The sequence below is a fragment of the Oncorhynchus tshawytscha genome, linkage group LG21 (genome assembly GCF_018296145.1).
Source record: "Oncorhynchus tshawytscha isolate Ot180627B linkage group LG21, Otsh_v2.0, whole genome shotgun sequence".
Lineage (NCBI taxonomy): Eukaryota > Metazoa > Chordata > Actinopteri > Salmoniformes > Salmonidae > Oncorhynchus > Oncorhynchus tshawytscha.
Window position 1 is genome coordinate 40,659,489 of NC_056449.1, and position 24,408 is coordinate 40,683,896.

General features: G+C 43.0%; 1 protein-coding gene across 1 annotated transcript in view; it reads left to right on the forward strand.

Annotated features, from left to right (window-relative positions):
• Nucleotides 1-2,618: 2,618 nt before the first annotated feature.
• Nucleotides 2,619-24,408, forward strand: part of ergic1 (endoplasmic reticulum-golgi intermediate compartment 1) — a 46,588-nt gene continuing 24,798 nt past the window's right edge. The window contains exons 1-3 of the mRNA XM_042303532.1: nucleotides 2,619-2,954; nucleotides 12,213-12,274; nucleotides 19,389-19,461. Coding sequence (XP_042159466.1) covers nucleotides 2,935-2,954; nucleotides 12,213-12,274; nucleotides 19,389-19,461 — 155 coding nt within the window. The 5' untranslated portion in view covers nucleotides 2,619-2,934. The remainder of the gene's footprint in view (nucleotides 2,955-12,212; nucleotides 12,275-19,388; nucleotides 19,462-24,408) is intronic.

Consider the following 24,408-nt stretch of genomic DNA (forward strand, 5'->3'; position numbering starts at 1 on the left):
TCCCTACTGCCTCTGATCTGGTGGACTCACTAAACAGAGAACATCCCTGGTCATCCCTACTGCCTCTGATCTGGTGGACTCACTAAACAGAGAACATCCCTGGTCATCCCTACTGCCTCTGATCTGGTGGACTCACTAAACAGAGAACATCCCCGGTCATCCCTACTGCCTCTGATCTGGTGGACTCACTAAACACAAATGCTTTGTTTGTAAATTATTTGTGTTGGAGTAGCCCCTGGCTATCTGTCAATAATAATAAAATAAAAATATGCCATCTGCTTTGCTTAATATAAGGAATTTGAAATGGTTTATACTTTCACTTTTGATACTTAAGTACATTTGAGCAATTTCATTTACTTTTGATACTTAAATATATTTAAAACCAAATACTTTTAGATGTTTACTCAAGTAATATTTTACTGGGTGACTTTCACTTTTACTCGAGTCATTTTCTATTAAGGTATCTTTACTTTTATTCAAGTATGACAATTGAGTACTTTTTCTTTGCTACCGGACAGCAAGCAGCACCAAGTCTCGGTCCAACGGGCTCCTCAACAGCTTCTAGCCCCAAGCCATAAGACTGCTGAATAATTCATCAAATGGCCACCGGACTATTTACATTGACCCCCCGCCCCTTTGTTTTTACACTGATGCTACTCGCTGTTTATTATCTATGCATAAATCAATCACAAAGTCACTTTACCCCTACCTACATGTACACATTACCTCGACTAACCTGTACCCCCTGCACACTGACTCGGTACCGGTACCCCCTGTATATAGTCTCATTATTGTTATTTTATTGTGTTACCTTATTTAATTTTTTACTATAGTTTATCTAGTAAATATTTTCTTAACTCTATTTTCTTAAAACTTGTTGGTTTTAAGGGCATGTAAGCATTTCACGGTAAAGAGCATGTTTTAATCGGCGCATGTGACAAATAAAATTTGATTTGATCATGAGATAAATAAGTTGTGATCTTGACATAATGAGGGGAAAAATATGTATTAATTTGTCCTCTCTGGACTTAGTACAGACCTTCAACAGGCAGGCAAACATTTCAGTCCTTTGCTAGCTGTGTTGAATACCCATACTAACATACTGTATACTACATACTTAATGAATACCCATACTAACATACTGTATACTACATACTTAATGAGTACCCATACTAACATACTGTATACTACATACTTAATGAGTACCCATACTAACATACTGTATACTACATACTTAATGAATACCCATACTAACATACTGTATACTACATACTTAATGAGTACCCATACTAACATACTGTATACTACATACTTAATGAGTACCCATACTAACATACTGTATACTACATACTTAATGAGTACCCATACTAACATACTTTATACCACATACTTAATGAGTACCCATACTAACATACTGTATACTACATACTTAATGAATACCCATACTAACATACTGTATACTACATACTTAATGAGTACCCATACTAACATACTGTATACTACATACTTAATGAGTACCCATACTAACATACTGTATACTACATACTTAATGAGTACCCATACTAACATACTGTATACTACATACTTAATGAGTACATACTGCATAGTATATACTATTAGTTAATTTTAGTATACTGTAAACAAACAGTATTCTTTCAGTTGAGCATACTAGCGCTTCGCCTGTCTACCAGAAATTGATGCTGTTGCTATGCAACCTAGACATTTGACTGTTTCAGGTGTGTTCATAAATTCAATCTGGAGCGCCATAGTGCGCTCTGGGCTTTCGTAAATCCAGAGCGAGTTGTCAGCTTGTCTGTCAGTAAATGAGGTGGACACTGGCAGGAGTAGTGTCTCAATGACAGTCAAGCACCCAGGCGAACTGGATAACGTTTGCTAGCTATTACTTCCAGACACAAATGAGAGAACACCTCACTCGGACTATTTTCCTCGCCCCTAGCAGAGCTGGTTAGGCTGTTTACATGTTATCCAGAGTGTTGGTGACTGTAACTGTGCTGCTGGCAACAATTCAATTACACTTTTTGCCGACTTTACTGACACCGACCATATTCAACCAGTGTTGAGCATTTGTATATTCATCAGTTATTCTGCACTCAGAGGAGAGTTCTCTGAAATCGGGAGACAGAATTAACTAAGTCCATTGAGAACGCACAACGACTATACCGTTTAGTTAAGAATGATGTGAATAATCAAGTCAATAAACTTTGGAATTTTAGATTATAGTTAATATACTACCTGGCAAATTCCAAGTATTAGTAGCCAACTACCGTTAGGTACCTAACAGTAGCTAACATACCAGTACATACTGCTGTATGGATAGCGTAACTAACAAATTGTCAGCCAACATAAAGTGTAAGTAACTTTAAAGTCATTACTTTATTACATTGCTCAACATGTTCTTAACATTTGTCATAATTAGTTAAAGCAATGGATTTGTATCCGCTCTCGTCGGACTTCGACTGCATATTTCCCGCCATTTCCTTCAAATTTGCAAACCATGTGAAGCCACGTCAATTTCCTGAAGAGGTGCATTATGGGCCCTAAACGTACGGAAATAGTGTCCTCTGCGTGTTAACTTCATATTTTGGAGATTTTAGTACGACATCGGGGAACTTTTGGCATACTAACTATATCCATATTATGACCAATAATCATACTATATACCCAATCACGTTACAAATAGTGTGGTTTAGTATGAGTATTTTAACACAGCTCTACGGTCTGGTTTAATTTAAAAGAACGGAAGGAGGATCTTTCATCCAGGAAGTGAATTCAACCAATAGGATTTGGGCAAAAGCGTCCTAAACTGACGTCAACCCGGTAACGATGAACAACCGGTAGGATTGTAGAGAAATCTGTGCTGATTTTCCGTTAACTGAATTGTTTTAATATACTCATCTAAAACGTGCAAACATCATGGTTTTCGATGTGAGGAGGTGAGTAAAAGGATTTTGGTTCACAATTCTCAGGCTTAAATTACACTCGTAATATTTTTAAAATTGTCTTCTGTGTATATAGAGATTCCCCTGCTATCCTCTTGTTCTAAGTTTACTAGCCAACAAGTTAACGGTATGATAGTTGCTACAACAGGTATTATTATATTGTATCTGCGGGCAGCTGCAGTTTTATTGGGTCAGTAGATTGTCCAAAAAGTATACCCGCTTTGCCTGAAGAGATGCCCATTCAGACGAACTATTTAGCATCTAGGCTAACAGGCTATCATTCTGAAAAACACTAATAAAAGGTACCTAAACCTTTAATTGTGAAATAAAACCTAATAGGCTATTATATTACACATACGTTAAATTATAGGCTATTGTTGTCTTACATTGTATTATTTATGCAGTATGTTATTTATTTTGTAAATATCCAAATACTCTCCTTTTGTTGGTCCATTTAATATCAGCCATTGTTTCTGTCATGACCTATGCTTTCACCTATATTATGATTGTACTTCGGTGCACGAAGGAGAGAGGATGAGGACTCATCGGTAGGATGTAGAGTACTGGTTCATACTCTGTTGGACCTACAGCGCCAAGAGACTGCGGTCACACACGCAAATATAAACGTAATACCAGGCTGGTCTCATAGACTAGACGTAACATAGTAAAAGTAAATCCGGGACACTCAAATTAGTAAGCTATACTACATTACCAAAAGTATGTAGACACCTGCTCGTCAATCACCTCATTCCAAAAGCATTGGCATTAATATGGAGTTGGTCCCCCCCTTTGCTGCTATAACAGCCTCCACTCTTCTGGGAAGGCTTTCCACTAGATGTTGGAACATTGCTGCAGGGACTTGCTTCCATTCAGCCACAAGCAGTAGTAGGTTGGGCGAGTAGGCCTGGCTCGCAGTCGGCGTTCCAATTTATCCCAAAGGTGTTTGAAGGGGTTTAGCTCAGGCCAGTCAAGTTCTTCCACACCGATCTCAACAAACAATTTCTGTATGGACCTCGCACGGGGTCATTGTCATGCTGAAACAGGATAGGGCCTTCCCCAAACTGTTGCCACAAAGTTGGAAGCTCAGAATCATCTAGAGTGTCATTGTGTGCTGTAGCATTAAGATTTCCCTTCACTGGAACTAAGGGGCCCGGACCATTATTCCTCCTCCACCAAACTTTACAGTTGGCACTATGCATTGGGGCAGGTAGTGTTCTCCTGGCATCCGCCAAACCAAGATTAGTCCGTCGGACTGCCAGATGGTGACACGTGATTCACCACTCCAGAGAACGCGTTTCCACTGCTCCAGAGTCCAATGGCGGCGAGCTTTACACCACTCTAGCCAATGCTTGGCATTTCACATGGTGATTTTAGGCTTGTGTGTGGTTGCTCAAACATGGCAACACATTTCATGAAGCTCCCGACAAACAGTTATTGTGCTGACGATGCTTCCAGAGGCAGTTTGCTGGGTCCTGATGATTTTTACGTGCAATGTGCTTCAGCGCTCTGCTGTCCCGCTCTGTGAGCTTGTGTGGCCTACCACTTTATGGCTGAGACGTTGTTGCTCCTAGATGTTTCCACTTCACAATAACAGTCCTTATAGTTGACCGGGGCAGCTCTATCAGGGCATAAATTTGACCAACTGACTTGTTGGAAAGGTGGCATCCTGTGACGGTGTCACGTTGAAAGTCACTGAGCTCTTCAGTAAGGCCATTCTACTGAATGTTTGTCTATGGAGATTGCATGGCGGTGTGTTAGATTTGATGAAATAGCCAAATCCACTCATTTGAAGTGGTGTCCAAACACTATATATACACAAAATTCCCCTTACACTGTGTATGACAGTAGTTTTTTTTTGGAATTGTTAGTTAGATTACTTGCTCGTTATTACTGCATTGTCGGAACTAGAAGCACAAGCATTTCGCTACACTCGCATTAACATCTGCTAACCATGTGTATGTGACAAATAAAATTTGATTTGATTTGAAAAGTATATGTTACGTTTGGTATGGTTACATCCGATAGTTACTTAAGGCTAAAACGAAAGTAGGGTGATGGATGAGTGGGCATATAACGTGAACATCTAGCAATCCATAGGTTGCAAGTTCAAATCTCCTCATGGACAACTTTAACATTTGACCAACTTTTCAACTACTTACTACTTTTTAGCTACTTTGCAACTAGTTAGCTAACCCCTAGCCTAGTTAACTTTAGCCACCTAGCTAGAATTCGTGAAAAAAAATCATACATTTTGCAAATTCATAACCTATAGTAGTGTTTTCCAATTCGTAACATATCGTACAAAGTGTAATTCTTAACATATTATACGAAATAGATGGACATCCATAAATTAATACATACCCTAAGAAACATTACATATAGTAAAAGTAGTGGTTCAGATTTATGTACAGAATAATACAAAATGTTCTGAGCCCAGGCTGGGTATACCGTTCCAAATCCCACAGCCATTGTTTGCACACTGCTTGTCATCAGGGCTGGGACTTGCCTGGCTGCCTCAAGTTGTGTAATGTTGAATCAAGATAATCATTCTACCCGACACAAGACCCTGGTAAGTGCATGTGTACTTTAGAACCTGCTGTGTTGCGTCAAGACAGTCGTACCTGTGAGACACCTCGTTATGGGAATGTCGCTGATACTGGTTTTGTCCAAAATGACACTCTATTCCCTACATAGTGCACTACTTTTGACCAGGGCCCTGTAGGGCAGTGGTTCCCTACTCCAGTCCTCCAGTACTACCAGCAGTACAGTTTGTTGTAGCCCTCGACAAACACACCTGATTCTACTTGTTAACTAATCATTTAGGCCTTCAATGAGTTGAATCAGGTGAGTTTATCCAGGGCTACAACACACAAAGTGTACTGTTGTGCGTACTGTAGGACTGGAGCTGGGAACCACTGCTGTAGGGAATAGGGGGGCCATTTGAACTCTCAAATACAGGGGAAGATCAGAGTTTACTAAGAGTTGACAATGATCTGAAGTCGAAATACCTTTTTTGGAATGTTCACATTTAACGATCTCATTTAGAATGTGTGGTCCCACTCCACATCCAACTAGCTAGCTGTCCCAGAGAACTCAACACGTCAAGACATGTTTCACTACACATCCAACTAGCTAGCTGTCCCAGACAACTCAACACGTCAAGACATGTTTCACTCCACATCCAACTAGCTAGCTGTCCCAGACAACTCAACACGTCAAGACATGTTTCACTCCACATCCAACTAGCTAGCTGTCCCAGACAACTCAACACGTCAAGACATGTTTCACTCCACATCCAACTAGCTAGCTGTCCCAGACAACTCAACACGTCAAGACATGTTTCACTCCACATCCAACTAGCTAGCTGTCCCAGAGAACTCAACACGTCAAGACATGTTTCACTCCACATCCAACTAGCTAGCTGTCCCAGACAACTCAACACGTCAACATTTCAAGCAGGATAGTAAAACGGTTTACTTATAAAGACAGAAAAGCAGGTTGCATGTAGCTTAGTCAGTGTATGGAGAAGTCTGAGGTGTAGCTCTCCAGCCAGTCAGTTCAGAGGACGTGGGCTACTTGGGCTGGATAGTGGTAAGAGGCAACGGGCCCATACGGGGGAGGTGTGGAGCGGATACTGTAGCCTCTGTGGTGGCCTCCTTGTATGTCCTGCAGAGACGGTGGCACAACTGCTGTCGGAAAAATACACGTACACCGTTTTATTATCTATACTGAACAACAATACAAACACATGCAAAGTGTTGGGCCCATGTTTCCCATGAGCTGAATTAACAGATCCCGTTTCTGAGATCAAAAAGCTTTTCTTTCTCTCATTTTGTGCACATTTGTTTACATCCCTGTTTGTGAGCATTTCTCCTTTTCCAAGATAATCTATCAACCCGACGGGTGTGTTTTATCTAGAAGCTGATTAAACAGCATGGTCATTACACAGGTGCGCCTTGTGCTGGGGACAATATAAGCCCAAACGCCTCTAAAATTAGCAGTTTTGTCACACAACACAATGCCACAGATGTCCTAAGTTTTGACGGAGCGATGTAGTTGGCATGCTAAGTGCAGGAATGTCCACCGTAGCGGTTACCAGAGAATTGAATGTTAATTTCTCTACTATAAGCCGCCTCCACCGTTTTAGAGAATATTTGGTAGTACATCCTACGGGCCTTACAACCGCAGTCCACGTGTAACCATACCAGTCCAGGACCTCCACACCCGGCTTCTTAGCTTGCGGGATTTTCTGAGACCAGCCACCCAGACAGCTGATGAAATGGCGGAGTAGTAGTCTAGAGTAGTGTTTCCTGGTCCTGTAGTAGTCTTAGAGCAGTGTTTCCTGGGTCCTGTAGTAGTCTTAGAGCAGTGTTTCCTGGGTCCTGTAGTAGTCTTAGAGCAGTGTTTCCTGGTCCTGTAGTAGTCCTAGAGCAGTGTTTCCTGGGTTCTGTAGTAGTCCTAGAGCAGTGTTTCCTGGGTTCTGTAGTAGTCCTAGAGCAGTGTCTCCTGGGTTCTGTAGTAGTCCTAGAACAGTGTTTCCTGGTCCTGTAGTAGTCCTAGAGCAGTGTTTCCTGGGTCCTGTAGTAGTCATAGAGCAGTGTTTCCTGGGTCCTGTAGTAGTCATAGAGCAGTGTTTCCTGGGTCCTGTAGTAGTCTTAGAGCAGTGTTTCCTGGTCCTGTAGTAGTCCTAGAGCAGTGTTTCCTGGGTTCTGTAGTAGTCCTAGAGCAGTGTTTCCTGGGTTCTGTAGTAGTCCTAGAGCAGTGTCTCCTGGGTTCTGTAGTAGTCCTAGAACAGTGTTTCCTGGTCCTGTAGTAGTCCTAGAGCAGTGTTTCCTGGGTCCTGTAGTAGTCATAGAGCAGTGTTTCCTGGGTCCTGTAGTAGTCATAGAGCAGTGTTTCCTGGGTCCTGTAGTAGTCCTAGAGCAGTGTTTCCTGGGTCCTGTAGTAGTCCTAGAGCAGTGTTTCCTGGTCCTGTAGTAGTCTAGAGCAGTGTTTCCTGGTCCTGTAGTAGTCTAGAGCAGTGTTTCCTGGTCCTGTAGTAGTCATAGAGTAGTGTTTCCTGGTCCTGTAGTAGTCTAGAGCAGTGTTTCCTGGTCCTGTAGTAGTCCTAGAGCAGTGTTTCCTGGTCCTGTAGTAGTCCTAGAGCAGTGTTTCCTGGTCCTGTAGTAGTCCTAGAGCAGTGTTTCCTGGTCCTGTAGTAGTCCTAGAGCAGTGTTTCCTGGTCCTGTAGTAGTCCTAGAGCAGTGTTTCCTGGGTCCTGTAGTAGTCTTAGAGCAGTGTTTCCTGGGTCCTGTAGTAGTCCTAGAGCAGTGTTTCCTGGTCCTGTAGTAGTCTAGAGCAGTGTTTCCTGGGTCCTGTAGTAGTCTTAGAACACACTGTCTTGATGTGTTATTGACTTTAGTTTTAGTATCAAATTAGCAACTATCAGATCTTCCTGTACATTGAAGCCAGTGCTGACCCGACTAGACACATCTTCCTGTACATTGAGGCCAATGCTGAATGGTGTGAGATGATGTGTGTGTGTGTTCAGATGTTTGGTGTGTCTTGTGTACTTTTCCATGTGGCTGTCTGTGTCTGTGTGTTGGGTGTTAATAGGTCATTGCTGGGGTCAGATTTCAGGAATGTGTGAGGCTGTCTGAGCCTGTTTGTCATGGCTGTGTTTCAGAGCTAACATTCCACTGCTCTTCAGTAATGCTGCAAAGTATTCTGGGAATATAAAATGTGCTGAAAATCCCCCCCTCTCTCTCACCACCTCTCTCCTGTCTCTCTCTCTCTCTCTCTCTCTCTTTCAAATAACTTTGTCAAATATCTCAAGCATAGGTTGGTCACTTTTTGTCTAAATTTGGTACACAGAAGCTTGGTTAAACAGAATGCCACCGGTTGGCCTATAGGTGGCGCTGTTAAAAGAAGTCTCACTTAAATCCTCATATCCAAATTTAGAACCAGAAGTGGTGTTTAAATGACCAAATTCGGCCCATGTCCTTTAACCTAGTTTGAGAAAAACTAAGGGATTGCTCAAAACATGGCTGAGTTATTGACAAATCAAAAATCAGATTTTTTTTTACAGCATGTGTTATTGATATCTCTAAAAACAAGGGAACTATTAACAACTTTCTTTACATTTGTAACACTCAAGCTCAAAATCATCTGCACACTTCGTCTCCTTATGAACCAACACCTCAGATTCATCCAGATTTAGTATTTAGAGGTTTTAATGGTTTTGAGAAAGAAAAACAAATTAGGGGAAAATGGGATCCCAGAAGTCCTAATGTTTTTGCAGTCATTTATATTCAGTACCAGTCAAAAGTTTGGACACCAACTCGTTCCAGGGTTTTTCTTTATTTTCACTGTTTTCTACGTTGTAGAATAATTGTGAAGACATCAACTCTATGAAATTTCACATACGGAATCATGTAGTAACCAAAAAAGTGTTAAACAAATGAAAATATATTTGATATTCTTCAAAGTAGCCACCCTTTGCACTCTTGGCATTCTCTCAACCAGCTTCATGAGGTAGTCACCTGGAATGTATTTCAATGAACCTAGAGGCTAGCATCCCACCTCTCAACAGCCAGTGAAACTGCAGGGTGCCAAATTCAAAACAACAACAGAAATACCATAATTAAAATTCCTCAAACATAGACGTATTTTAAAGATAAAACTCACGGTAATCCAACCACAGTGTCCGATTTCAAAAACGCTTTTCGGCGAAAGCAGAACATATGATTATGTTAGGTCAGCAACTAGTCACAGAAAGCATTGTCATTTTCCAACCAAAGAGAGTACATGTATGTTTTGTTCGGTAAAGCAAATAATTATATCAAAAAATCTGATTTTACATTGGCGCGTTACGTTCAGTAGTTCCAAAACATCCAGTGATTTTTGCAGAGAGCCACATCAATTTACAGAAATGCTCATAAAATGTTGATGAAAAATACAAGTATTATGCATGGAATTATAGATACACTTCTCCTTAATTAATGCAACCGCTGTGTCAGATTTAAAACAAACTTTACCGAAAAAGCAATAATCTGAGTACGGCGCTCAGAGCCCAAATCAAGCCAAACAGATATCCGCCATGTTGGAGTCAACAGATGTCAGAATAGAATTATAAATATTCACTTACCTTTGATGATCTTCATCAGAATGCACTCCCAGGAATCCCAGTTCCACAATAAATGTTTGTTTTGTTCGATAATATCCATAATTCATGTCAAAATAGATCCTTTTGTTTGCGCGTTCAGTCTAGTAATCCACATTCATGGCGAGTTTTCACTAGGCGCAGACGAAAAGTCAAAGTTCCGTTACATTTCGTAGCAACATGTCAAACGATGTTAAGAATCAATCTTTAAGATGTTCTTAACATAAATCTTCAATAATATTCCAACCGGACAATTCCTTTGTCTTCAGAAATGAAGTGGAATGTAGCTACCTTTCCCATGAGCTCGTGAGACTGAGGCTGTGGCACTCTGCCAGACTACTCACCCAAAGAGCTCTTATGAGCCCCTCCTTTATAGTAGAACCCTTAAACCAGTTTCTAAATACTGTTGACATCTAGTGGAAGCCTTAGGAAGTGCAACATGACCAATATCCCACTGTGAATTCGATAGGGGCTGAGTTGGAAAAACTACATTTCCCACTTCCTGGTTGGATTTCTTCTCAGGTTTGTGCCTGCCATATGAGTTCTGTTATACTCACAGACATGATTCAAACAGTTTTAGAAATGTCAGTGTTTTCTATCCAAATCTACTAATTATATGCACATTGTAGCTTTTATGGCTGAGTAGCAGGCAGCTTAATTTGGGAACACTTTTCATCCAAAATTCCCAATACTGCCCCCTACCCCAAAGAAGTTAACTTCTTGGTGACAGGGGGCAGTATTTTCACGTCCGGATGAAATGCATGCCCAAATTCAACTGCCTGCTACTCATCCCCAGGAGATAAGATATATGCGTATTATGAGTAGATTTGGATAGAAAACACTGAAGTTTCTAAAACTGTTTGAATCATGTCTGTGAGTTTAACAGAACTTATTTAGCAGGCGAAACCCCGAGGACAAACCATTCAGATTTTTGGTGGTCACTCTTTTCAATGGGTTTTCATTGGTAATCCAGATTTCTAAGGGACCTTCTTGCAGTTCCTATTGCTTCCTCTGGATGTCAACAGTCTTTAGAATTTGGTTGAGGAAGCAGTACGGCCATCTTGAACGAGGGTCACTTGAAGTGTACTGTTAGAGGCGCGTGACCAGAAAGCATGCTTCAATTTGTTTTCTTCCTGTATTGAACACAGATCATCCCGTCTTCAATTTTATTGATTATTTACGTAAAAAAATACCTAAAGTTGTATTACAAAAGTAGTTTGAAATGTTTTGGCGAAGTTTACAGGTAACTTTTGAGATATTTTGTAGTCACGTTGAACAAGTTGAAAACAGTCTGTTTTTCTGGATCATACGCGGCAAATAAATTGACATTTTGGGTATATATCGACGGAATTAATCGAACAAAAGGACAATTTGTGATGTTTATGGGACATATTCCAACAAAAGAAGCTCGTCAAAAGTAAGGCATTAATTATATTTTTATTTCTACGTTTTGTGTCGCTCCTGCAGGGTTGAAATATGGTTTCTCTCTTTGTTGACGGAGGTGCTATCCTCAGATAATAGTATCGTTTGCTTTCGCCCAAAAGCCTTTTTGAAATCTGACATGTTGGCTGGATTCACAACCATGTAGCTTTAATTTGCTATCTTGCACATGTGATTTAATGAAAGTTTGATTTTTATAGTAATTTATTTGAATTTGACGCTCTGCATTTTCCCTGGCTATTGGCCAGGTGGGACGCTAGTGTCCCACATATCCCAGCGAGGTTAACAGGCATGCCTTGTTAATTTGAACAATTTATTTCCTTTTTAATGCGTTTGAGCCAATCAGCCGTGTTGTGACAAGGGTGTTATACAGAAGATTGCCCTATTTGGTAGTATTTATATATAAGTAATGCTTTTAAGAATGATTCCCTGCTACATTCCAAGATAACCAACCGACAGCTCAAGACTAAACTTCACTCGCAACATCCTTGTGGTATTGAGAGATAATCACTGTAATGCTCTCAGTGATTGCACCTAAAGGATGATAGGTCCTACATGATAGAGTGCCTAAAGTTGCACCTAACTGATCTTGTGTCCTTTCTGTCATCTTGTGAACCCCGTTCATTGCTGGTTTTTGTTTCTCTAACCCCTCCCTCTTTCTCTTCCATTAGGTTGGATATCTACAGGAAAGTACCCAAAGACCTGACCCAGCCCACGTACACAGGAGCTGTGGGTGAGTAGCCCTCCACACACACACACACACACACACACTTATCATGGTTCAGTTAGTCTACTCACCTGTCAGAGTTCAGGTACAGTGCCTTGCGAAAGTATTCTGCCCCCTTGAACTTTGCGACCTTTTGCCACATTTCAGGCTTCAAACATAAAGATATAAAACTGTTTTTTTTTGTGAAGAATCAACAACAAGTGGGACACAATCATGAAGTGGAATGACATTTATTGGATATTTCAAACTTTTTTAACAAATCAAAAACTGAAAAATTGGGCGTGCAAAATTATTCAGCCCCCTTAAGTTAATACTTTGTAGCGCCACCTTTTGCTGCGATTACAGCTGTAAGTCGCTTGGGGTATGTCTCTATCAGTTTTGCACATCGAGAGACTGAATTTTTTTCCCATTCCTCCTTGCAAAACAGCTCGAGCTCAGTGAGGTTGGATGGAGAGCATTTGTGAACAGCAGTTTTCAGTTCTTTCCACAGATTCTCGATTGGATTCAGGTCTGGACTTTGACTTGGCCATTCTAACACCTGGATATGTTTATTTTTGAACCATTCCATTGTAGATTTTGCTTTATGTTTTGGATCATTGTCTTGTTGGAAGACAAATCTCCGTCCCAGTCTCAGGTCTTTTGCAGACTCCATCCATTCTTCCAGAATGGTCCTGTATTTGGCTCCATCCATCTTCCCATCAATTTTAACCATCTTCCCTGTCCCTGCTGAAGAAAAGCAGGCCCAAACCATGATGCTGCCACCACCATGTTTGACAGTGGGGATGGTGTGTTCAGGGTGATGAGCTGTGTTGCTTTTACGCCAAACATAACATTTTGCATTGTTGCCAAAAAGTTCAATTTTGGTTTCATCTGACCAGAGCACCTTCTTCCACATGTTTGGTGTGTCTCCCAGGTGGCTTGTGGCAAACTTTAAACGACACTTTTTATGGATATCTTTAAGAAATGGCTTTCTTCTTGCCACTCTTCCATAAAGGCCAGATTTGTGCAATATACGACTGATTGTTGTCCTATGGACAGAGTCTCCCACCTCAGCTGTAGATCTCTGCAGTTCATCCAGAGTGATCATGGGCCTCTTGGCTGCATCTCTGATCAGTCTTCTCCTTGTATGAGCTGAAAGTTTAGAGGGACGGCCAGGTCTTGGTAGATTTGCAGTGGTCAGATACTCCTTCCATTTCAATATTATCGCTTGCACAGTGCTCCTTGGGATGTTTAAAGCTTGGGAAATCTTTTTGTATCCAAATCCGGCTTTAAACTTCTTCACAACAGTATCTCGGACCTGCCTGGTGTGTTCCTTGTTCTTCATGATGCTCTCTGCGCTTTTAACGGACCTCTGAGACCATCACAGTGCAGGTGCATTTATACGGAGACTTGATTACACACAGGTGGATTGTATTTATCATCATTAGTCATTTAGGTCAACATTGGATCATTCAGAGATCCTCACTGAACTTCTGGAGAGAGTTTGCTGCACTGAAAGTAAAGGGGCTGAATAATTTTGCACGCCCAATTTTTCAGTTTTTGATTTGTTAAAAAGTTTGAAATATCCAATAAATGTTGTTCCACTTCATGATTGTGTCCCACTTGTTGATTCTTCACAAAAAAATACAGTTTTATATCTTTATGTTTGAAAACTGAAATGTGGCAAAAGGTCGCAAAGTTCAAGGGGGCCGAATACTTTCGCAAGGCACTATATGTGCAGTCGTGGCCAAAAGTTTTGAGAACGACACAAATATTAATTTTCACAAAGTTCGCTGCTTCAGTGTCTTTAGATATTTTTGTCAGATGTTACTATGGAATACTGAAGTATAATTACAAGCATTTCATAAGTGTCAAAGGCTTTTATTGACAATTACATGCAGTTGGTGCAAAGAGTCAATATTTGCAGTGTTGACCCTTCTTTTTCAAGACCTCTGCCATCCGGGGTGGCAGGGTAGCCTAGTGGTTAGAGCGTTGGACTAGTAACCGGAAGGCTGCAAGTTCAAACCCCCGAGCTGACAAGGTACAAATCTGTCGTTCTGCCCCTGAACAGGCAGTTAACCCACTGTTCCTAGGCCGTCATTGAAAATAAGAATTTGTTCTTAACTGACTTGCCTAGTAAAATAAAGGTTAAATAAAAATAAAAATCCTCCCTGGCATGCTGTCAATTAACTTCTGGGCCACATCCTGACTGATGACAGGTGCTCCATCATGCTGGAAAAGGCATTGTTTGTCACCAAATTGTTCCTGGATGGTTGGGAGAGGTTGCTCTTGGAGGATGTGTTTTTGTCACCAAATTGTTCCTGGATGGTTGGGAGAGGTTGCTCTTGGAGGATGTGTTGGTACCATTCTTTATTCATGGCTGTGTTCTTAGGCAAAATTGTGAGTGAGCCCACTCCTTTGGCTGAGAAGCAACCCCACACATGAATGGTCTCAGGATGCTTTACTGTTGGCATGACACACTCCCTTGGCTGAGAAGCAACCCCACACATGAATGGTCTCAGGATGCTTTACTGTTGGCATGACACACTCCCTTGGCTGAGAAGCAACCCCACACATGAATGGTCTCAGGATGTTTTACTGTTGGCATGACACAGGACTGATGGTAGCGCTCACCTTGTCCTCATCCGGACAAGCTTTTTTCCGGATGCCCCAAACGATCGGAAAGGGGATTCATCAGAGAAAATGACTTTACCCCAGTCCTCCGCAGTCCAATCCCTGTACCTTTTGCAGAATTTCAGTCTGTCCCTGATGTTTTTCCTGGAGAGAAGTGTCTTCTTTGCTGCCCTTCTTGACACCAGGCCATCCTCCAAAAGTCTTCGCCTCACTGTGTGTGCAGATGCACTCACACCTGCCTGCTGCCATTCCTGAGCAAGCTCTGTACTGGTGATGCCCCGATCGATCCCGCAGCTGAATCAACTTTAGGAGACGCTCCTGGCGCTTGCTGGACTTTCTTGGGCGCCCTGAAGCCTTCTTCACAACAATTGAACCACTCTCCTTGAAGTTCTTGATGATCCGATAAATGGTTGATTTAGGTGCAATCTTACTAGCAGCAATATCCTTGTCTGTGAAGCCCTTTTTGTGCAAAGCATTTGACGGCACGTGTTTCCTTGCAGGTAACCATGGTTGACAGAGGAAGAACAATGATTCCAAGCTTCACCCTCCTTTTGAAGCTTCCAGTCTGTTATTTGAACTCAATCAGCATGACAGAGTGATCTCCAGCCTTGTCCTCATCAACACTCACACCTGTGTTAACAAGATAATCACTGACACCATGTCAGTTGGTCCTTTTGTGGCAGGGCTGAAATGCGGTGGAAATGTTTTTGGGGGATTCAGTTCATTTGCATGGCAAAGAGGGACTTTGCAATTAATTGCAATTCATCTGATCACTCTTCATAACATGCAAATTGCCATCATACAAACTGAGGCAGCAGACTTCGTGAAAATTCATTTTTGTGTCATTATCAAACCTTTTGGCCACAACTGTACCTGTCACCTCATGGTTCAGCTGGTCTACTCCCCTGTCAGAGTGCAGGTATGTACAGTTGAAGTTTACATACACCTTAGCCAAATAGTTAGAGAATTAACTAACTAATTGAAAAAAATCTAAATTCTCTAACTTTTTAATCACCAGAAACAACTTTTGCCTGCAATCTAGCATCATCGAATTGGGCATAATGATTATGTCAAAAATATACTTTTTTCTGCGTAGGTTATCTAGGCACACTTCCTGCCCATCACTGACAGCTAAAATCAAATCATAGCTGTAGGCCCCTCAACAATAGAGCTCATCGTGAGGGGCCGCTGTAGGGCCCTCAACAATAGAGCTCATCGTGAGGGGCCGCTGTAGGGCCCTCAACAATAGAGCTCATCGTGAGGGGCTGCTGTAGGGCCCTCAACAATAGAGCTCATCGTGAGGGGCCGCTGTAGGGCCCTCAACAATAGAGCTCATCGTGAGGGGCCGCTGTAGAGCCCTCAACAATAGAGCTCATCGTGAGGGGCCGCTGTAGGGCCCTCAACAATAGAGCTCATCGCGAGGGGCCGCTGTAGCTTGTGGGTCTTGGGCTCACGGGTGGCGCTGCGGTCTAAGGCACGGCATCTCCGTGTTAGAGGAGTCACTACAGACCCTGGTTCAGGCTCCCGAGTGGTGCAGTGGTCTAAGGCACTGCATCTCAGTGTTAGAGCCGTCACTGCAGACCCTGGTTCAGCGGTCTAAGGCACTGCATCTCAGTGTTAGAGCCGTCACTACAGACCCTGGTTCAGCGGTCTAAGGCATCTCAGTGCTAGAGGAGTCACTACAGACCCTGGTTCAGCGGTCTAAGGCATCTCAGTGCTAGAGGAGTCACTACAGACCCTGGTTCAGCGGTCTAAGGTACTGCATCTCAGTGCTAGAGGCGTCACTACAGAGCCCCTGTTTCCAATCCAGTTTGTATCACCCCCGGCCGTGATTGGGAGTCCCATAGAGCGGCTAACAATTGGCCCAGCGTCGTCCGGGTTTGGCTCGGTGTAGGCCTTCATTGTAAATAATTATTTGTTCTTAACTGACTTGCCTGGTTAAACAAATGTTAAATAAATACTTTTTTTTCATTTAATTGCCACATCCAAAATCCCCCCGTGACAGCGAAGAGAGAAATGTTTAGTTTCCTGCAATTCTGCACAATTTAGAAATAAAGTGGAGGCAAATGTTTTTGGTTTTTAATATAACCGAAGATCAATGGGTGATTCCCACCATGCTTACTTCACTGACCATACTGCACACACTAGATGTATCTAGCATCCTGCCCAGGCATCTCTAGGGAGAATGGGGGGGTGGGGTAGTCATTTCTTTTCCTAAATCATTTTAATTAAACTTTGGGCTTAACATATAAATGTTTGTAATTGAACATCTGAAAACGTTACAGGACACATCTGAGAGGGCCCTTATTAAACACGTGACACCACTGGCTAGGTGGATACCTGTCATTACTCAGGGGAAACACAACCGTGTGTAACAGAATGTTAATGATTTCCTGTGCCCCGCCCCCTCTGCCCTCAGGCATTCTAGAACTGTCAGTCAGTCCTCTGGTATCCAGTGGAATCTTTTGTTTCTTTGTTCTGTCATGTTGTTTTCCTGTTTCGTCACCAGGCTGTCACCGTGTCAGTGATTATACAACTGGGATTACTAGGAGATCAACTATGTGGTTGTTTTGTTTGTTTCCTAATCATTACCAGCATTGATTCATCATTGGCCCATCCCTGATGACATCAAGGGAGAATGTAAACACGGTTGACATTCAAATGTATTTATAAAGCCCTTCTTATATCAGCTGATGTCTCAAAGTGCTGTACAGAAACCCAGCCTAAAACCTCAAACAGCAAGCAATGCAGGTGTAGAAGCACGGTGGCTAGGAAAAACTCCCTAGAAAGGCCAGAACCTAGGAAGAAACCTAGAGAGGAACCAGGCTATGTGGGGTGGCCAGTCCTCTTCTGGCTGTGTCGGGTGGAGATTATAACAGAACATGGCCAAGATGTTCAAATGTTCATAAATGACCAGCAGGGTCAAATAATAATAATCACAGTGGTTGTAGAGGGTGCAACAGGTCAGCACCTCAGGAGTAAATGTCATTTGGCTTTTCATAGCTGATCATTAAGAGTATCTCTACCGCTCCTGCTGTCTCTAGAGAGTTGAAAACAGCAGGTCTGGTGAACAGGTCAGGGTTCCATAGCCGCAGGCAGAACAGTTGAAACTGGAGCAGCAGCACGGCCAGGTGGACTGGGGACAGCAAGGAGTCATGCCAGATAGTCCTGAGGCATGGTCCTAGGGCTCAGGTCCTCCGGGAGGGGAGGGAGAGCGAGAGAATTAGACAGAGCATACTTAAATTCACACAGGACACCGGATAAGACAGGAGAAGTACTCCAGATATAACAAACTGACCCTAGCTCCTCAACACACAAACTACTGCAGCATAAATACTGGAGGCTGAGACAGGAGGGGTCATGAGACACTGTGGCCCCATCCGATGACACCCCCGGACAGGGCCAAACAGGCAGGATATAACCCCACCCACTTTACCAAAGCACAGCCCCCACACCACTAGAGGGATATCTTCAACCATCAACTTACCATCCTGAGACGATGCCGAGTATAGCCCACAAAGATCTCCTGCCCTCTGACATCACCGGAGGCAGGTCACATTCTGATGTCATTGAGGCTGAGTGAGTCTCTCTCGTGTCTTTTCCAACTCTATTTTGACCACTGACCCCTACAGAATGTACTCAGAGGGGCACCCCTTGTCTCTTTGTGAAGACTAAAAGCTATTTAATTAGTGTAAAGAAATATGGCACAGATTCCATGTATTATACCAGACCGGCAGGTAGCCTAGTCCAGCGGACCAGGGTCTGTAGAGGGGGGAGAGGAGGGGCTATAGGGAGGAGGACGGGGCTATAGGGAGGACTGGGCCAAGGCTAGAAACTACTGCTCATTAGTAATGGACTGGGCCAAGGCTAGAAACTACTGCTTATTAGAGGGTTATTCTCTAGTAGATTACGGAAGATTTAGAAGGTTCTAGAAGTTTTAGGCTGATGGACTGCAGCCCATATTGGGGTGGGTCTCAGCCCAAAATCCTTTATTTGGTTTAATAGCAGTGTGTATAGCTCAATAAACAAATCTAACTGTGGATATTCCTCTCCTCTCTTCTCCTCTCCTCCCTTCCCTTCCCTTCCCTCCCCCCTCTCCTCTCTTCCCTCCCTTCCCCCTCTCCTCTCTTCCCTCCCTTCCCCCTCTTCCCTCCCTTCCCCCTCTTCCCTCCCTTCCCCCCCTCTTCCCTCCCTTCCCCCTCTCCTCCCTTCCCCCTCTTCCATCCCTCCCCCTCTCATTCTTCCCTCCCTCCATCCCTCCCCCTCTCCTCTCTTCCCTCCCCCTCTCCTCTCTTCCCTCCCCCTCTTCCCTCCCCCTCTCCTCTCCTCTCTTCCCTCTCCTCTCTTCCCTCTCCTCTCTTCCCTCTCCTCTCTTCCCTCTCCTCTCTTCCCTCTCCTCTCTTCCCTCTCCTCTCTTCCCTCCTCTCTCCTCTCTCTCCCTTCCCTCCCCTCCTTCCCTCCACCCTCCCCCTCTCTTCTCTCCTCCCTCCCCCTCTCCTCTCCACAGTGTCCATTATCTGCTGTGTCTTCATGTTGTTCCTGTTCCTCTCTGAGCTGAAGGGATTCATAGCCACTGAAATGTAAGTACGTGCCCACACCTCCTCTACCTCCACTGACACATTAAATACTAAAAGTACCCGATGAGCACATGATTTCCTGGTTTAAAACCCAGAGACATTCAGTGGAAATGAATTAAACTCTCTATTGTTCTGGCTCTTGGTCTTCATCTGGGGTTTCCCCTAAAACACATAGAAATACCCCCCACATCCAGAGGTATGAACAGACGTCATTCATAGCCAATCAACTGTAAGTACAGTACAGCCTCATATCTCCTGTCTTAACCACAGGTCTAGGGTCAGGTTACCTTCACTCCGTGTCGTCTGAGATACCGGCCACACACTCGTCTTCACTCAACTTTGTTCATTTAAAAAAAAATGTTTTATTTCACCAGGTATACCAGATCACCTTTATTTAACCAGGTAGACCAGATCACCTTTATTTAACCAGGTAGACCAGATCACCTTTATTTAACCAGGTAGACCAGATCACCTTTATTTAACCAGGTAGACCAGATCACCTTTATTTAACCAGGTAGACCAGATCACCTTTATTTCACCAGGTAGACCAGATCACCTTTATTTCACCAGGTAGGACAGATCACCTTTATTTCACCAGGTAGGACAGATCACCTTTATTTCACCAGGTAGGACAGATCACCTTTATTTCACCAGGTAGGACAGATCACCTTTATTTCACCAGGTAGGACAGATCACCTTTATTTCACCAGGTAGGACAGATCACCTTTATTTCACCAGGTAGGACAGATCACCTTTATTTCACCAGGTAGGACAGATCACCTTTATTTCACCAGGTAGGACAGATCACCTTTATTTCACCAGGTAGGACAGATCACCTTTATTTCACCAGGTAGGACAGATCACCTTTATTTCACCAGGTAGGACAGATCACCTTTATTTCACCAGGTAGACCAGATCACCTTTATTTCACCAGGTAGACCAGATCACCTTTATTTCACCAGGTAGGACAGTTGAGAAAAAGTTCTCATTTACAACTGCGACCTGGCCAAGATAAAGCAAAGCAGTGTGACACAGACAACTAAACAGAGTTACACATGGAATAAACAAAACATAATACAATAGGAAACTCTATATACAGTGTGAGCAAATGAGGTAGGGTAAGAGAGGTAAGAAGGTAATAAGGCAATAAATAGGCCATGGTGGCGAAGTAATTACAATTTAGCAATTAAACACTGGAGTGATAGATGTCCAGAAGATGATGAATGTGCAAGTAGAGATACTGGGGTGCAAAGGAGCAAGATAAATAAATAAATACAGTATGGGGATGAGGTAGATAGATGGGCTGTTTACAGATGGGCTGTTTACAGATGGGCTATGTGCAGTGATCTGTGAGCTGCTCTGACAGCTGGTTCTTAAAGTTAGTGAGGGAGATGTGAAGTTGTACTTGGTTTTCCTAACCCTTTTACTATTACGTTGACGCCAACATATCTGACTCCAAATCAATTAGTTGGGGACTTCATCTCCCCTCCTATATCTGTATTTGGATCGCCGTCAGCTGATGCCATGACGACATCTAGTTGACAGCTGATCTTCCTGGGGTCCATACACACAACAAAAATACATTATAGACATAAGAGTTTTACCCTTTACAATGTTGATTAGGGACCATCTATCCTTACAATGCTCGACTAATCTGTGTTGGTTCGGGACCATCTGTCCTTACAATGCTAGACTAATCTGTGTTGGTTCGGGACCATCTATCCTTACAATGCTAGACTAATCTGTGTTGGTTCGGGACCATCTATCCTTACAATGCTAGACCAATCTGTGTTGGTTCGGGACCATCTATCCTTACAATGCTAGACCAATCTGTGTTGGTTCGAGACCATCTATCCTTACAATGCTAGACTAATCTGTGTTGGTTCGGGACCATCTATCCTTACAATGCTAGACTAATCTGTGTTGGTTCGGGACCATCTATCCTTACAATGCTAGACTAATCTGTGTTGGTTCGGGACCATCTATCCTTACAATGCTAGACTAATCTGTGTTGGTTCGGGACCATCTATCCTTACAATGCTCGACTAATCTGTGTTGGTTCGGGACCATCTATCCTTACAATGCTAGACTAATCTGTGTTGGTTCGGGACCATCAATGCTAGACTAATCTGTGTTGGTTCGGGACCATCTATCCTTACAATGCTAGACCAATCTGTGTTGGTTCGGGACCATCTATCCTTACAATGCTAGACCAATCTGTGTTGGTTCGGGACCATCTATCCTTACAATGCTAGACTAATCTGTGTTGGTTCGGGACCATCTATCCTTACAATGCTAGACTAATCTGTGTTGGTTCGGGACCATCTATCCTTACAATGCTAGACTAATCTGTGTTGGTTCGGGACCATCTATCCTTACAATGCTAGACCAATCTGTGTTGGTTCGAGACCATCTATCCTTACAATGCTCGACTAATCTGTGTTGGTTCGAGACCATCTATCCTTACAATGCTAAACTAATCTGTGTTGGTTCGGGACCATCTATCCTTACAATGCTAGACTAATCTGTGTTGGTTCGGGACCATCTATCCTTACAATGCTAGACTAATCTGTGTTGGTTCGGGACCATCTATCCTTACAATGCTAGACTAATCTGTGTTGGTTCGGGACCATCTATCCTTACAATGCTAGACCAATCTGTGTTGGTTCGGGACCATCTATCCTTACAATGCTAGACCAATCTGTGTTGGTTCGGGACCATCTATCCTTACAATGCTAGACTAATCTGTGTTGGTTCGGGACCATCTATCCTTACAATGCTAGACTAATCTGTGTTGGTTCGGGACCATCTATCCTTACAATGCTAGACTAATCTGTGTTGGTTCGGGACCATCTGTCCTTACAATGCTAGACTAATCTGTGTTGGTTCGGGACCATCTATCCTTACAATGCTAGACCAATCTGTGTTGGTTCGGGACCATCTATCCTTACAATGCTAGACTAATCTGTGTTGGTTCGGGACCATCTATCCTTACAATGCTAGACTAATCTGTGTTGGTTCGGGACCATCTATCCTTACAATGCTAGACTAATCTGTGTTGGTTCGGGATCATCTATCCTTACAATGCTAGACTAATCTGTGTTGGTTCGGGACCATCTATCCTTACAATGCTAGACTAATCTGTGTTGGTTCGGGACCATCAATGCTAGACTAATCTGTGTTGGTTCGGGACCATCTATCCTTACAATGCTAGACCAATCTGTGTTGGTTCGGGACCATCTATCCTTACAATGCTAGACCAATCTGTGTTGGTTCGGGACCATCTATCCTTACAATGCTAGACTAATCTGTGTTGGTTCGGGACCATCTATCCTTACAATGCTAGACTAATCTGTGTTGGTTCGGGACCATCTATCCTTACAATGCTAGACTAATCTGTGTTGGTTCGGGACCATCTATCCTTACAATGCTAGACCAATCTGTGTTGGTTCGAGACCATCTATCCTTACAATGCTCGACTAATCTGTGTTGGTTCGAGACCATCTATCCTTACAATGCTAAACTAATCTGTGTTGGTTCGGGACCATCTATCCTTACAATGCTAGACTAATCTGTGTTGGTTCGGGACCATCTATCCTTACAATGCTAGACTAATCTGTGTTGGTTCGGGACCATCTATCCTTACAATGCTAGACCAATCTGTGTTGGTTCGGGACCATCTATCCTTACAATGCTAGACCAATCTGTGTTGGTTCGGGACCATCTATCCTTACAATGCTAGACCAATCTGTGTTGGTTCGGGACCATCTGTCCTTACAATGCTAGACTAATCTGTGTTGGTTCGGGACCATCTATCCTTACAATGCTAGACTAATCTGTGTTGGTTCGGGACCATCAATGCTAGACTAATCTGTGTTGGTTCGGGACCATCTATCCTTACAATGCTAGACCAATCTGTGTTGGTCCGAGACCATCTATCCTTACAATGCTAGACCAATCTGTGTTGGTTCGGGACCATCTGTCCTTACAATGCTAGACTAATCTGTGTTGGTTCGGGACCATCTATCCTTACAATGCTAGACTAATCTGTGTTGGTTCGGGACCATCTATCCTTACAATGCTCGACCAATCTGTGTTGGTTCGGGACCATCTATCCTTACAATGCTAGACCAATCTGTGTTGGTTCGGGACCATCTATCCTTACAATGCTAGACCAATCTGTGTTGGTTCGGGACCATCTATCCTTACAATGCTAGACCAATCTGTGTTGGTTCGGGACCATCTATCCTTACAATGCTAGACTAATCTGTGTTGGTTCGGGACCATCTATCCTTACAATGCTAGACTAATCTGTGTTGGTTCGGGACCATCTATCCTTACAATGCTAGACTAATCTGTGTTGGTTCGGGACCATCTATCCTTACAATGCTAGACTAATCTGTGTTGGTTCGGGACCATCTATCCTTACAATGCTAGACTAATCTGTGTTGGTTCGAGACCATCTATCCTTACAATGCTAGACTAATCTGTGTTGGTTCGGGACCATCTATCCTTACAATGCTAGACTAATCTGTGTTGGTCCGAGACCATCTATCCTTACAATGCTAGACTAATCTGTGTTGGTTCGGGACCATCTATCCTTACAATGCTAGACCAATCTGTGTTGGTTCGGGACCATCTATCCTTACAATGCTAGACTAATCTGTGTTGGTTCGGGACCATCTATCCTTACAATGCTAGACCAATCTGTGTTGGTCCGAGACCATCTATCCACTCCCCCTGGGCTTCACGTGTGAAATGTAAAAAATGCCCAAAATCTAATTATTTCCTTTTCTTTTAAAGACGTAACAAAGACAGAAACGTAACGAGTGTTGATCAAGAATGAGGATGTCGTGTGACGCGTCTGGTGCCGTAACTAACATGGAGACGTCTCTCTGATGGGATATTATGCTAACATGGAGACGTCTCTCTGATGGGATATTATGCTAA